This window comes from Desarmillaria tabescens, assembly GCF_030435595.1.
Source record: "Desarmillaria tabescens strain CCBAS 213 chromosome Unknown EV420scaffold_38, whole genome shotgun sequence".
In the NCBI taxonomy this organism is placed as follows: Eukaryota; Fungi; Basidiomycota; class Agaricomycetes; order Agaricales; family Physalacriaceae; genus Desarmillaria; species Desarmillaria tabescens.
The window spans coordinates 372,897-386,306 of NW_026848337.1; the positions used below are offsets into that span (position 1 = coordinate 372,897).

Below are 13,410 nucleotides of genomic sequence, written 5' to 3' on the forward strand. Positions count from 1 at the left end.
GCAACTTCAGCTGTTCAAATTCCAATGCTGGAAGTTCGTGTCAAGCGCTTCAACTTCTGTATCACTTCACCGGCGCGTTATGCGTCAAATGACCTTTGTATGTTTTATTGTGTGCACTTTTTGACTATTCCGGTGCGTAGCAAAGCAGTTGCAGTCATGTGCTACCTAAGGCTTCTTTTGCGGCTGGAAGCATACCTAATACTCAGCTACATCTTCTCATCCTCTTCAATATATGCCCATGGAATCCTCCGGAGTCGCTCTGATCACAGGCTCTGCTCAGGGAATCGGCAGAGCCATTGCTCTCCGCCTCGCAGAGGACGGATTCCACATCTCACTCAATGATCTTCCTTCAACGGGAGCAGAACTTGATGTCCTAGCATCCGAAATAGCCTCCAAAGGCCGTAAATTTCATATAGTCACTGGAGACGTCTCATCTGAATCCGACGTGCAAAGGATGATCGGCTCGACAGTCCATGCTCTAGGATCCCTTGATGTAGTGAGCGACAATTACCTCTTATATTATCTTACGAAGCTAAGACTTGGTGAAGATGGTCGCTAATGCAGGCATATGCATGACAAAAAATATCATGTCTAGTACGTTCCTTGTGAATCATGATTGCAGTACGGATGTTCTGACTTTGGAAAGCCTCAACAGAAGAATGGGATCGAATTGCTGCCATTAATGGTCGTGGGACTTTCCTCTGCTACAAGTACGCCGCAAAGCAGATGATTGATCAAGGCCATGGCGGGAGAATTATCGGGGCATCATCCACTGCCGGCAAGACAGGTGCGCTGAATTATCGCGGGTCGCTATCCATGTATATAACCAAGTTCATTCGGTAGCCTCTCCTTCTGTACCGGTATATGGTGCATCCAAGTGGGCTGTACGTGGACTTACGCAGAGTGCCGGTGAGCACTATTCCATCAATTTGAAAAGAACGTTGTACTCATTCTCAACATGAATAGCGCATGAGTTCGGTAAATATGGTATCACTGTTAACGCTTATGCTCCAGGCACGTCTACTGTATATGCATTGAATCATATTAATTATGGCGCGTACCAGGTTATATTGAAACTGACATGAGTACGCTGTTTCATCTTCTATGGTTTATTCATACACTAAACGTCAACCCCAAGTCGCCGGCATTGCCAGTGTTATCAACCCCAGTAATCCGGAACAATACTATAAAGATGTAAGAGAACGGAGCGATGTAGGCAGAAACGGGACACCCGCTGATATTGCCAACTTGGTATCATATCTTGCATCCAAGGAGGCTAGCTTCATTACAGGTACGTATTTTTGTACCATCCCTGGTTCTTCCTGACCGTGGAGACTCGGTCTTTGGCCAGGTCAATCGGTACGACCCATACGCGCTAACGTAATGTACCCCAGCTTCTCACTCTCCTTACTAGGTATCTATCAACGGAGGCATTTATTGCGACTAGTGAAATGGTAATCACTGAAAGTTGAATTTGTACAACATAATTGCGATCGTCAACAACTGATTTTGATCCTAATCGAGGTGAGGCTCCTCTTGCATACGAGACTCAAGTCTGGGGACGTTCATCCCGGGAGATCCCAACTCAACAAAAGCATACAAGATGTTGCAGCAAGACCAATGCCGACGCGAAACGGACAAACAAGGCGCTGATCATACATAATTTTTGTAATACCGCAAGGGGGTATTTTATCTTTCTTAACGCTATCACAACATACGGTCGAGTCTGAGGGATGCTTGCCAATCATTCACGCCTTATTTTTACGGACCGTTATCTCCTTGGCCAATAGCGCTCTGCCTAGATCCTTCAATGCACTAACAAAGTGTACTTATTTATATGAGGCAAGGAACTTAAGTAATACATATCATGACTAGTAATACACGGGATAGAAAACCCAATGGTACAATAAGAACGATCTTCACGAAAGAATGAGCTTGAAAACACCTCCTTCAACAATCAACCCTCTGAACATCGTCTTTCCCAACAAAAGATCCACCCTCTTCACACCATCCTGTCTTTCAGCGCGTACCAGCTGTGGATTCCATCGAGCTCTGCACCTACGAGTGAAGGCCTTCGCAATGGCAGCCTTGTCACTCTCCGGAAAGCTCTGCCATTCTTCCCTGCTGATTCTCCACATCATCATACGATACAAACCCTGCAAGACATCTCCCAATGACAACCATCTGCTCCCATCTCCGATGCCAGTTATGGGCAAACATGGCATCGCATCGCAAATCACCGTCATATACTGAATGTGAGGGTACGTAGCCGGGCTGTTAAGCTCATTCATACCCAGCGGCACCTGTATACCCATGTTATCCACCCTGATCGGGTTGAACGCAGCCATCGAAAAGTCGAACCACAGGTATCCGAGTCCAGCTTGCACGTATCCAGTAAGCCATGGATTCATTTGGACCTGCTGGTAAATATTGTATGAGGAGGTTTGCTGACGGCCGCCACCTAAGGGTGAATTGGGGAATGAATAGTCGGAAGCGGCGGCGAAGTTCCCAGGGTGCCTGCGTTCATCGGGGGGCACCCACCCATTTGTTGAACCGTCGCCTGAGGCAGGTGGAAAGGGAACGGAGCCACGATATGGCGAAGCTCCGGGAAGGGGTACATTGGGGGCATAAGGCGAGGGGCTACCTGGATATAATGCAGAAGGAGGTATCAATGGGCTATGATTCTGCGCGGTACCGGCGGTGAAGGAGCCATGGGATGGCACGTAAGATGACGCAGTTGAACTATAGGAGAACTGTCCAGCAACAAACGAGAAGTCGTAAGACTCGTAACGTCGTGAATGCATCGGTAAACCCGTACGTAGCCTCTACGGTACTGGCTGCGTATTGCAAATGCCTCCTCTTCTGTTATGATCGTACCTTTCACTCGGGTCTCGCTAGGCGCTCGCCCTCCGCAATCTGTGGTCCGTTTTATCTGTCCTAACACTGCATATGCGACGATCTAAACAAGGCCACATCTGAGTTAGCCGTCAAAATAATGCAAAAGCTGATATATTTTCCTGAAGACATCTAATACACGGCTACAACGTATTTGTACACGGTTTTTCTAGCCCTTGGCCTATGCTAAAGGTAGTCCGCTGGATGATGCAGGAGCAGTGCTCAACAGGGAAGTTGCAGAGCGATATATAAAAGACTCTAAGTAACCGTAAATCCTGATACATCATCATAAACGGATCCTACCGTGATGATTCGATGCATAGCGCTAGCCGTCGTGGCATTCAAAATGAGCTAAAGCAGGATTCTGCCCAGACAATATAGCGTGCTCGCTGGTATGTACGAAAGGCCTGTCTTTGGGGCGGTACTTCCGCCCGACGCTTGCAGATACTTACCAAAATTATCACGGAGGCGCGCTGTCGCGTCTGAGATCTCAGATCACGGTGGATCGATATTATTTGCCTCGAAGATCGTCGTGTGGGTCCTAGAATGGAATGGTCTGCGATCGGTTAATAAAGGGTAAATCTTTCTCCGGTGGCAGCGCGACCTTTCCTCAAGCATACTGCGTCAGAAGGAGGCCATACCCGATAGGTTCCGTGGTAACATGCAGGTCTCACCGATATGTCTAAGCTTCCGAAACCAAATTGGCAGACCAGAGGTTTCCGGTAGGCGAGAAAATGAGGTGTATGGCGACAGTCAGCAGGGATGGTGTCCATACGAAGCTTCGGGGTCTCGCCCAAAAATGTGGCAATTGTCAGTTCAATGAGGATAATCTTCACAGGTTCAAGGCCGAACAGCTCGTTCAGAAATGGTAGAACGGATTCGGCAGCCGACGGAGCGAAGAGCAGGATAGCATGATGCAATCAGGCTTTCGGGTACGATATCCTTCAAATGCTACGAGAAAGTAGAGCTTCCTTGGACTTCGTGCACCTTGAGAGGATACAGAGAAATTCATGCACCGCCAATGATGCTAAGAAGGGTGTCGCGCTTCTAGTTGCCAATGAGTTACAGTAATTTCGTAGGACGGGGCTGTTCTGCGAACGAATTGGCGAGCTACTCTGTTGTCAGAAGATTTTCTACGAATGTCGGCGTTGAGCATGATGGAATGTGGTGCCGAGGCACTAGCCTTCCCGACAACGTAGAAGGGAAATTCTTTCGCTGAGGGTGAGCACAGGATTTTTGGTAACTGGATACGACACGTACCGTCTTACCCTGCACCCTGTACTGCTCGCCTTATCTCAATCTTCCATGAGCTTGTACTATTCATGATAATTCCATCGAAATCGCCTTGAGCCCTTCTGATACAAGCTCACTGACGTTGGTGAGGACCGTCTCCAGCGTTGGAATCAAGAAAGGCGTCTATTTTGCTGCAGTGAAGGAGGCTTCATGTCGGTCCTAGCCTCTGTTAGACGACGGCGTGGATACACAAAGGAGAAAGGAAGGAAGTAGGTTTTATTAGTCGTCGGTGCATTGGACATCATGGTGGTCGGCGGCAAAGAGCGAGACAGGGTAATGTGAGTCGTGACCTTGACCGTCGACCACCACGACGTCCAATACGGTCCATCCTTGTTGCCATCCAGGATGATTCCTCCACCGAAGATAAAGAATTACACCGGTTGGCGATACTGGTACGTATTTAATTCGCGCCGACGAGATTCTGCTCACCGTGTTGCAGTGCCGTCTAATTCTTCAGAAGAGGAGGTGTCAACCGTCGATGAATATGTTATACAATACCGTGGACGACGATACTGCGAGGAGTTGCAGCAGCCCTGTCGAGCTCGTGATGTCTTATGGCTGTAACCGGTAGCGTCGACTTTGACGACACTGCAGCACTGAACAATGAGACAGTTGAGATAGGGAAAACGTATCTCTTCGGTGGTAGGAATGCAGTGTACGTCCACTCTTATGCTTCTATAGTACCTCACCCTTACTGAATGCAGTTGGGAAACCGTTGAAGTCACAGACATGGCCACCAAAATGCCTTCGAGCTGACAGAATGGACCCGGAAACTTTCGCTGTTGTTATATGAAGGTCGGCCGATCCGAAACAAAACTTAACCAAGGAAAGGAGACCTCTACCTGAACGACCTCCGTGCCCCGTTGAAACCAAACGAGGAAGCTCACGACCTCCATAACCCAGCTATGGTCTGGCGGCGTCTGGAGCAACTACTGTTCTTCCGGTTGCAAGCATGGATTGGCCGCGAATTGACGGGAAGGAAGCTATCTCGAAAAGATAGAATTCTTGTGGAACCGGAACCCCAGATGCGACCAGTGAGCCCATTGCAATCATTACTATTGAGGAGCTGAGAGCCGACCTAGATTTTTTTTTCGCTCTAGGACTAGTTTTGTATAACCCTGGTCAAAGGGAATGAAACGGTATCTGATGTTCTTGCCGTCAGTTATCCCTTCGGGAAGAATGTCCATTCGAGGTTCATTATTTATGAGCACGACAAACCGTTGTTATGCGATTGTCCACGATAGAGAGGAAGTGGACGACCCATCTGAATTGCCTACGAACACAACTTCAATATCCTCATCGATACTCCGAACTACGTCCCCATATCTCCCAGTCCCAAGTTAAACGCCAGCCTCGCCGAGCCATGATCAAATACGAAACATGACGCAGTGTGTCTTGTTTTCGTCGCAGAACACTGGCAGTGACTTCCTCGAGTGATCAAGACACCACTTTCCTACATTCATACACCATTAATGAGCGATGGAAGCTTGGGAACCACCTTCATATGGGCCTATCATTGATCAATACCTGCAGAATCTAAATGACATCCATGACCGCGGCGGCGGGTACAAACCGAGGCTACTCTTGAACCGCATCAAATTTTCGTCTGTCATCACGTGGACTGTTTCCACCTGGGGCCTTATCTCCTTGCTCTTTACCTTCCACCGCAAGCTTAGCCACTAAGAAAAGTCCAAAAACGCGGCAGACAGTTGTAAGTCATTTGTCTGGCCCTGTGTACCAGTATTCTGAATAATGATCATCGCTCCTAGTCTCGCCAATTGCACGATTTCACGAAGTTATCCACAGCATGCCGCTCAGCGAAAGGGTATGAAATCCTCCATGCATATCGCATTGCGCCATGTTTATCAGCTTTGTTTAGGACCCATGCGCGAAATGTCACTTCGGCGCAATCTATCCCTATAAGCCCTCCGTCGATACTACCGAGTGTCTATACTCCGGTTTATCCTCCACTGACGTCGATCAAGAGGCGATCAAGGACGATATAGCCAATCTCGAGGATGAATGGCTTTCACATCGAGTCTCTCTTCATCCAGATTCGAGATCGGCGAAATAAACTCCTTCAAGATCTCGATAATTGCAAGGCACTGTTATCGCCGATACAGCGCCTTCCTCGAGAGTCTCTTCTCGAGATATTCGAGGACTTATCTTCCTCTTTTACGGGCATTTCGGGTGCGCCTTGGATCCTAGGCCATGTATATTCACTTTGGCGCATGTCCTCTCGCTCTTCTCCTACACTGTGGACTAAGATATCCGTCCGTGGACCTGAAATCTCCAACGTCAATTTTCTCACCTTTTACCTCTCTCTTTCCCGTGATCTTCCTCTGGATATATACTGTGGAAACATTACAAGCTCAGCAATGGATGCTCTCAGTTGCCTTGCTGTGCATTCCGCCCGCTGGTCCAAATTGCAGCTTCAGATGGACCCACGCGAATTTTCCCAATTTTTGTCTTTTGTTTCTGTCCCCCCGGTCCGACTAGAGAATCTTTGGATTTTCATTTGTCATTATGGTTTCTTCGACCGGTCTTTTCTCCCTGCTCTTAGCTGCAGTAATCCCTTCGCTGCATCTCATATAATAGATGCCACTTTTCAATCCCTCGCCTATCCGACCCTCCCCATATATCTCGAAGAACTACGGAAGTTCTCCGCGTGTATTTAAAGCTCTTCGGACCTTCTACCCGTCTTCCAGCAGGCCCGTAAACTCACCTCATTGTCCGTAGAATCCGTCAGACGCCCGCCGGAGGCTGTTTCTCTGGACATTCCCCCAGACCAGTTTCCTTCCATTACGCACACATATCTACGACGACTCAACTTAATGGTGCACATGTCAGAGGCTTTAGGCCCTCATACAAGCATTCACGATATCTTTGATTGTATCTCCCTTCCCAGTCTACAGACATTTTCTATCTGCGCAGCCAATCCTTATCTCTTTCCAACAGCTTTAACACCGGTGGAGGAAGACCGCCTTCTTGGGCTCTTCCGTCGTTCCAATTACAATCTGACAACCCTTCACCTTTGCATTCCATACGCCGTTGATACGTTCCTCGTCCCCGTGCTCGTTCAATCACTGCAATCTCTGGAGATCAAAATCGATGCTCAGGTAGCAGGCGATGTTTTTAGATTACTCTCCGAAAGCTGGGAACGCGCCTAACCTCAAGTCTTTGACCATTGACGAAATTCCTCTTTATGGATCTATGTGTGGTCTTTTACGAGAATCTGTGGCGCTTCATGCTATGATTTGTGCTAGGTGGTGTCGGGGGCTAGAGACATTGAGGTTATCTCTGCGTTTGGACATTGTCGGTGACACCTTTGTCATTCTGTCCCTCCATTCCGTGATCTGTTCAGGTTGAAGGAGGAAGGGCTGGATGTGGAGTTCCTGTTCCATATGAAGGACTGTCTTCGAGACGAGGATGTGCATAACAAGTTCTTCGGCACATCCTAGACTGTATTAGCTTTGTTATATACTTACCATACCTTCCTCTGCCCTTGCTGCACTCCTTGTCGTCATATGGTCCTACAATATTCACTCAAGCTTTTCCAGCTGAACATTACAGTCCAGGAGAGTGGGATTCGTTCATAAATGGGCTGCCACTCGAACCACGTCCCATATCCCCCAGACCCAAACCAAACGCCGGCGCCGAGCCATGATCAACTCCAGAACATCTTCGTCGATAGCGTCAAGCCTGCCATGAGTACTAGAGCTAAGCAAATGTGATGACATCTATACTTGAAAAGTATGCTCGTTGCTGCCGACATTCTGGCAGCTCGCCTTTCCCGTAGACAGTAAATGCATAGTTTAAATTGTGGCTTGTGGCATAGAATGTGGCATATATAAAATATTAAACGAAGGAAAGAATCGACGACGACCTATTCCCAGACGGTACCAGCTTCTGAACAAACCTTCGGAAGAACACCCGTTTCTTCTGCGAACTAGCGCTGTCAACCAAATCAGCCGGCTGAATAGGCTTCTCGTCATCCTTGACCACCGAGGCCACGTCCACCTCACCAATACCCTCTCCTTCTTCCATATCCGGCACCTCGACATCGACGTGAACTGGGTGAGTCTCTGGCGTGATGGGTCCGTCACTGTCCACTGACGAAGCCAGCGAGCTGGAGGACGTGACGGGACGGATAACCCTCAGCGACGGCGGCGCGGACGATATGTCACGCTCATCGCCTGCAAATCGAGAGTACACGACTTCCGGAGCGCTGACGGGTCTTTCGACTCCAACAAGACGGATTGCGCCAACGTCAGATACAAGTGAGTCGTTGTCTTCAACATCGGCTTCTATATCGTCACGGACGACCAGAAGGACATCATCTTCATCATCGATACGCAGCGCACCAATCTCGCTCGAGGGGGTGGAGCCCAGTGATGAAATGGAACGTTGGAGCGTAGGTGAGGTACGAGATGAGGAATCGGGAAGAGGCTCATCGGAGAAGAATGTCTCGAGTTCGGTGATTTCACGGTGAAGGTTATCCAAGGAAATTCGACTACGAGGTTCTAGACGGAAGATCTTCTTGAGGATGGTACAGGCACCGGTAGAAATATCTGGCAAGGAACGTTCCAAGTGATCTCCATCCTCAAGATATGACCTGAAGAAGAAATCTGTCGTCATTGCCACCGCCCAAGGAGCACGCCTAGTGACCATTGTTACGAGAACAACACCGAGAGCCCAGATATCGTTTGTCCGAGTCGAGTACCTTCTGTGGGGTGTGTAACCGAACTCTTTCCCTATGCATTCTGGTCAAAAGTCAATAAGAAGGGGCGCATATATGAACATAAAGACATACCAGGACTCATGTACTCGATGCTCCCGCACTCATGGGTAGTCGAGGTCCCACTCTGCGTCGACAGACCAAAGTCGGTGAGGTAGATATGCGAACCATCCTTCGAACAGAGGATATTCTCAGGCTTGATATCGCGATGGTACACGCCATTCTCGTGACAGAACGCGACGGCGTCGATGAGCTGTAGAAAGGCGTTTCGTACCCGGTCGTCTCGCCGATAGAAGAATTTGGTCTGAAGAATCCTGTCGAAAAGGTCGCCTCCTTCGCAGAGATCCAGCACCACGTAGATAAAGTCGTCGTGGAAGATGGCTTTGTGGTATGTAATGATGTTGGAATGGTCAGAGACGGAACTATGGTTGTCGAGTTCGCGCATCTGGAAACAGTGCTCGCGAGTGCCTTCTTCCAAAGCACGGAGACATTTGACAGCATAGAAGGATGGATTACTATTAGGCGATTTAGTATCCAAGGCTCGATAGACCTTTCCAAAGGCGCCAGCGCCGAGGCAGTCGAGGAGACGAAGACGGCCCTTGTCGAGGAAGGTACCGGTAAAGTCTGGGAAAGATTCCGTCGCGAAAGGCATCGAAGAAAAGGTAGGATGTGCAAAAAGTGACTATCAAAGTCGAACGAAGATGAAAGTAGGAAGTCAAGTTGTAAATGACGCAGATCGAACCGACGCGTCCTTTTTATACGCGTGTCCAAATTAGGAAGGAAGCATGCCCGCTTTCCCGGAGGCGAAAAAACTGAAGTAAAAAGCCATTTCTGCCAGGATACAATTCGTATATTGCTGCTCAGTATATGTCCTTGGAATGGCGTTAGTCAATTCTAGATGAAACTATCATACAACATACGAGAGTACCCTCCATGTATGTAATTAACACAAAACCGTAAACATAGATACACTCCTTCAAGCCCAGCTAGACTTTCTCGCACCGCTTCTTGCATATGAATCACCGCTGCCACCGCCCGAATACGAGCCTCGGTCTCTACTTTGACCGCTCCTTCCGTACGAACCACCGCCTGAATATGATCCCCGGTCTCTATTTTGACCACTCTCCCGGTACGAACCACCACCTGAGTACGAGCCCCGATCTCCACCACGGCTACCCTGTTCATAAGAACCTCCACCACCACGACCACCGGCATTCCTTTGGTACGAACCGCCACGATCTCCAGATCCTCCCTGTGGTCTGGAAAAGATACCCTCACCTGTACCTTCCCGCTCGGCTTCCCTTTTCTGCCTCAATGAAGCCCTCAGGTACTTCTCACCATAGCTCGTTCCCTTGAATTCGCTGAGATCCAAACTACGCTCTTCCGGCGTCAGGTCACCACCCTCATCTACTTGATCCCACAAAATATCTCTCGTCCTCTGGTGTCCACGTCCAGACCATGCTGTCGCCCGGGCACGTACAGCGGAGGCAGCCTTGCCCCTGCCGAAATACTTGGTCCTGTTATCATGGACACCCATCTCAGCGAGGAACGCCTGCGACACCATAGGGGCCTCCTCCAGCCCACATCCAGCCGTAGTCCACTCCTTCAAACCCTCAAACACAACGCTCTTGCCCACGCGAAGCTCAGAATACTTGGGGAAGTAATAACCGAGCATGGACATGAACGCCTCCTTCACGGCCTGGGGATCCAAGCGATCATACCGCAAGTGGTTTACTGAACGCTCAATCTCTTCCAAGACAGGTGCCATAGGGTGCCTGTACGTTGTAGCAGCGTGCTTGTTACCGCTGAAATGTGCGACAGGGTTGGTATCGTACTTCTGAGCCAGTTCCGTAACCTGCGAATCAAGCTCGGAGGTCGATAAAGACTTGAGCGGTATCTCTGTGAGATGCCATGTCAGGAAGCCGATCTCCCAAGGAAGCAGGACCAAGTCGCCTCGTCCCGCCATTCCGGCACGACCCGTACGACCAACACGATGCACATATTGCTCCATACTGTGAGGAATTCCCACCTGGATGACACGCGTCACTCCGGGATAATCGACACCACGAGCAGAAACATCCGATGTTACGAGAATCGTTGGTTTATCGGTGGTCTTCCTGAACGTGTTAGACATCTTCGTACGCATCTCCTGAGAGAATTTGGAGTGGATTTCTCCAACCCAGGTGTCTTTGCCTGCAGGAAGGACAGCTTTGGCAATCGTTTTCAACATCGACGAGAACAGCATGGTGAGCTTAGTCGTAGGCAAGAACACAACGACCTTGGATGATCCGGGGTGCTTCAGCTGATCATGTATGATGAGCTTGACGATGTGGGGGAGCTGATGTGAAGGATTCGGAACCGTGGTAGCGTACTGGGGGATGTTGAGATGCGTAGGAGTCGAGTCATCAACACAATTGACGTATTTGTAATCCTTAGCCAACGCCTCACGAGCAACCTGTCGAATAGCCGGAGTGAGGGTAGCGGAGAGGAATAGGGTTTGGCGTTCGGGCGAGGGAGGTAGGTCCCTAATGATTGCACTAATATCGTCCCGGAAACCAATATCGAGGAGCGTGTCGACTTCATCAAGCACCAACTGCATACTCATCATCAATAACGTGAATGTGAAGATAAAACAAACTCACGGTACGCGTTGTTTTCAAAACCTTTGCAATATCCGGTTCAGAGTTGACGATATCGCGTATACGACCGGGGGTCGCCACAACAATATCCGGTCGTCCTTTGGCCCAGTCACGTAACTGTACACGCTTGCTCATCCCGCCAACCAAAAGCCGAACCTCGAATCCCTCGTGGTGGTACGAAAGTCTCAAAGCCTCGTTGGCAATCTGTGTAGCCAACTCCCGAGTAGGACTGATAATAACTGCTCCGACATTTGACCGTGCCCAGTTCTTCGCCGCCTGTCCAGCAAGATGAGGCTTGGAAAGCAACCCATCTTCCAAAACCCTCTGTTTACCGGCATTTTCAATAGCCCTAACGCGAGCTTCGATGATGGGAACCAGGAAAGCTAAGGTCTTGCCCGTACCAGTTCGTGCACGGACGAGGAGATCTCGAGTGGAGGTAGAGTTAGGGTCGTAAGGCTTCGCAAGATCTGGAAGGAGCGACAAGACTTCCTCTTGCACGGGGGTCATGTTGGTGAGTTTGAAGGGCTTGACGGTGATGGCTTTCAAGGTTTCGGGAAGGAGAACATCCTTGAGGCTAGTAAAGAGCTTTCCGGTCTTCCCTGGCACAGGCGCAGATTTGGGTGTCACGACGGCACCGACATCCAACGAACCTTCATCTTCGTATGCTACCGCCGTCGACGCTGAACGAACAGAGCCTGAAATACCATAAGGAGATATTCAAGGTACACAGGCCCACAACGCACCATTCTTTTCTAGCAACCGTAGAATCCCATTCCGTTGCGAAAATGTAAGGAGCGAACGTCTGGACATACAGTTCGTCCGACTTATTTTTGAGGCCTGGAAAGCCCGAAGGCCGGCTGGCAGGGCCATAGTGAGAGCTTCTTGTAAAAGCTATTCACTTTCGAGCCCAACAGAAATGTCGAGGACGATAGGTCGTGAGCGGAGGATGAAGGAAGGAGAATACCGAAAAGTCGTCTCGTAGGAAAAAAATTCATGCACGTGATCCGATCAAGCGCCAGAGACGATCGGTCCGAAGATTTGTTCACCAACCATGTACGCTGGCCGCTACGCCTGAAGATTCTAAGACGGCTACTATTACATTCCGGTAAGCCAATGTTACTGATTAAACACATAGCGCATAAAATGGAATCCGTTTCCCACATTGGAGCGCAGATTTAGATCGTTTTCCATGGCCCAGCCCGGAATATTCGAAGGATCTACCATGTAGTCGCATCGCTGATGCCTTGAGCGGTAAATATCGGTTTTAATTTTTTTGGAGACCTAAATTCGACCATCGACCATCAAGCAAACGCAAAAATGAACATACATCATCGTGCGCTCCACATGGTCGACTTCGTACATCGTGTGCGCCGCCGACCTATTAATACTAGTAAGGCAGCACTATTGGATAGCAGCTGCTGTTACATTTCCCATGCATTAGCAACACTTGACCACTGCACCTTCCTTGGCAGTTTTTGCGAGGGATTCTTCGGAGATTTGCCGGCCCAAAGTTGTCAAGGCTTCAAACATTGACACTCTCGTGATGTCCTTTGGAGAGCGACCTTTTTCTACCATTTTCCCCTATGGCTAAACTTTGAAAGGTTAGAACCCAATAATAACTCTATCGCTTCAATGGACGTCGATAAAGGCTGCAGTATTCCCACAAGGAGATCATGCTGCCCCTATCGTTATATGGAGCTGAGTGTGATGGGAAAAAACAGGACCATATTCCTACGGTAGAGATGTCCTGATCTATTCTGACAGAACCATATCCATGTACCAGAACCGATTCAGAGAAGGTCGCGAGTTGAAAGCTAATGTTATTCTTGTTGCCTTGGAAAGCTT

General features: G+C 49.1%; 6 protein-coding genes across 6 annotated transcripts; 3 read left to right on the forward strand and 3 right to left on the reverse strand.

Annotated features, from left to right (window-relative positions):
* Positions 1-238: 238 nt before the first annotated feature.
* Positions 239-1,326, forward strand: EV420DRAFT_1275335 (NAD-binding protein; the record flags this gene model as incomplete). Its single annotated transcript, XM_060467896.1, has 6 exons — positions 239-496; positions 549-594; positions 647-787; positions 844-909; positions 967-1,057; positions 1,155-1,326. 6 exons carry the CDS (start codon positions 239-241, stop codon positions 1,324-1,326), a joined length of 774 nt encoding a protein of 257 aa, XP_060326951.1.
* A 593-nt stretch (positions 1,327-1,919) lies between these two features.
* On the reverse strand, positions 1,920-3,008 carry EV420DRAFT_1312806 (uncharacterized protein; the record flags this gene model as incomplete). The annotated part of the gene is made up of 1 exon (XM_060468600.1): positions 1,920-3,008. Exon 1 carries the CDS (start codon positions 2,802-2,804, stop codon positions 1,920-1,922), a length of 885 nt encoding a protein of 294 aa, XP_060326952.1. The 5' UTR covers positions 2,805-3,008.
* A 1,734-nt stretch (positions 3,009-4,742) lies between these two features.
* EV420DRAFT_1483177 (uncharacterized protein) lies at positions 4,743-5,871 on the forward strand (the record flags this gene model as incomplete). The annotated part of the gene is made up of 3 exons (XM_060469948.1): positions 4,743-4,843; positions 5,015-5,222; positions 5,722-5,871. 3 exons carry the CDS (start codon positions 4,743-4,745, stop codon positions 5,869-5,871), a joined length of 459 nt encoding a protein of 152 aa, XP_060326953.1.
* Positions 5,872-6,066: 195 nt separating this feature from the next.
* EV420DRAFT_781562 (uncharacterized protein) lies at positions 6,067-7,091 on the forward strand. The gene has a single exon (XM_060483444.1). The coding sequence runs from the start codon at positions 6,207-6,209 to the stop codon at positions 6,864-6,866; it is 660 nt and encodes a 219-aa protein (XP_060326954.1). The 5' UTR covers positions 6,067-6,206; the 3' UTR covers positions 6,867-7,091.
* Positions 7,092-7,801: 710 nt separating this feature from the next.
* EV420DRAFT_781573 (serine/threonine protein kinase, negative regulator of sexual conjugation and meiosis) lies at positions 7,802-9,754 on the reverse strand. Its single transcript, XM_060483445.1, has 2 exons — positions 9,002-9,754; positions 7,802-8,951 (listed from the first exon to the last, which is right to left on the reverse strand). The coding sequence occupies exons 1-2, from the start codon at positions 9,576-9,578 to the stop codon at positions 8,047-8,049; spliced, it is 1,482 nt and encodes a 493-aa protein (XP_060326955.1). The 5' UTR covers positions 9,579-9,754; the 3' UTR covers positions 7,802-8,046.
* On the reverse strand, positions 9,741-12,561 carry EV420DRAFT_781559 (P-loop containing nucleoside triphosphate hydrolase protein). Its single transcript, XM_060483443.1, has 3 exons — positions 12,309-12,561; positions 11,569-12,260; positions 9,741-11,519 (listed from the first exon to the last, which is right to left on the reverse strand). The coding sequence occupies exons 1-3, from the start codon at positions 12,433-12,435 to the stop codon at positions 9,903-9,905; spliced, it is 2,436 nt and encodes an 811-aa protein (XP_060326956.1). The 5' UTR covers positions 12,436-12,561; the 3' UTR covers positions 9,741-9,902.
* Positions 12,562-13,410: the final 849 nt, after the last annotated feature.

Excerpts from the sequence above, each read along its gene's own strand:
- EV420DRAFT_781559 (XM_060483443.1), bottom strand. The coding sequence starts at position 12,435 with ATGGCCCTGCCAGCCGGCCTTCGGGCTTTCCAGGCCTCAAAAATAAGT. Across the intron at positions 12,261-12,308 it reads ACGGTTGCTAGAAAAGAATG|GCTCTGTTCGTTCAGCGTCG; the intron begins GTGCGTTGTGGG and ends ATGGTATTTCAG. Across the intron at positions 11,520-11,568 it reads TTTTGAAAACAACGCGTACC|TTGGTGCTTGATGAAGTCGA; the intron begins GTGAGTTTGTTT and ends ATGAGTATGCAG.
- EV420DRAFT_781562 (XM_060483444.1), top strand. The coding sequence starts at position 6,207 with ATGAATGGCTTTCACATCGAGTCTCTCTTCATCCAGATTCGAGATCGG.
- EV420DRAFT_781573 (XM_060483445.1), bottom strand. The coding sequence starts at position 9,578 with ATGCCTTTCGCGACGGAATCTTTCCCAGACTTTACCGGTACCTTCCTC. Across the intron at positions 8,952-9,001 it reads CATCGAGTACATGAGTCCTG|AATGCATAGGGAAAGAGTTC; the intron begins GTATGTCTTTAT and ends ACTTTTGACCAG.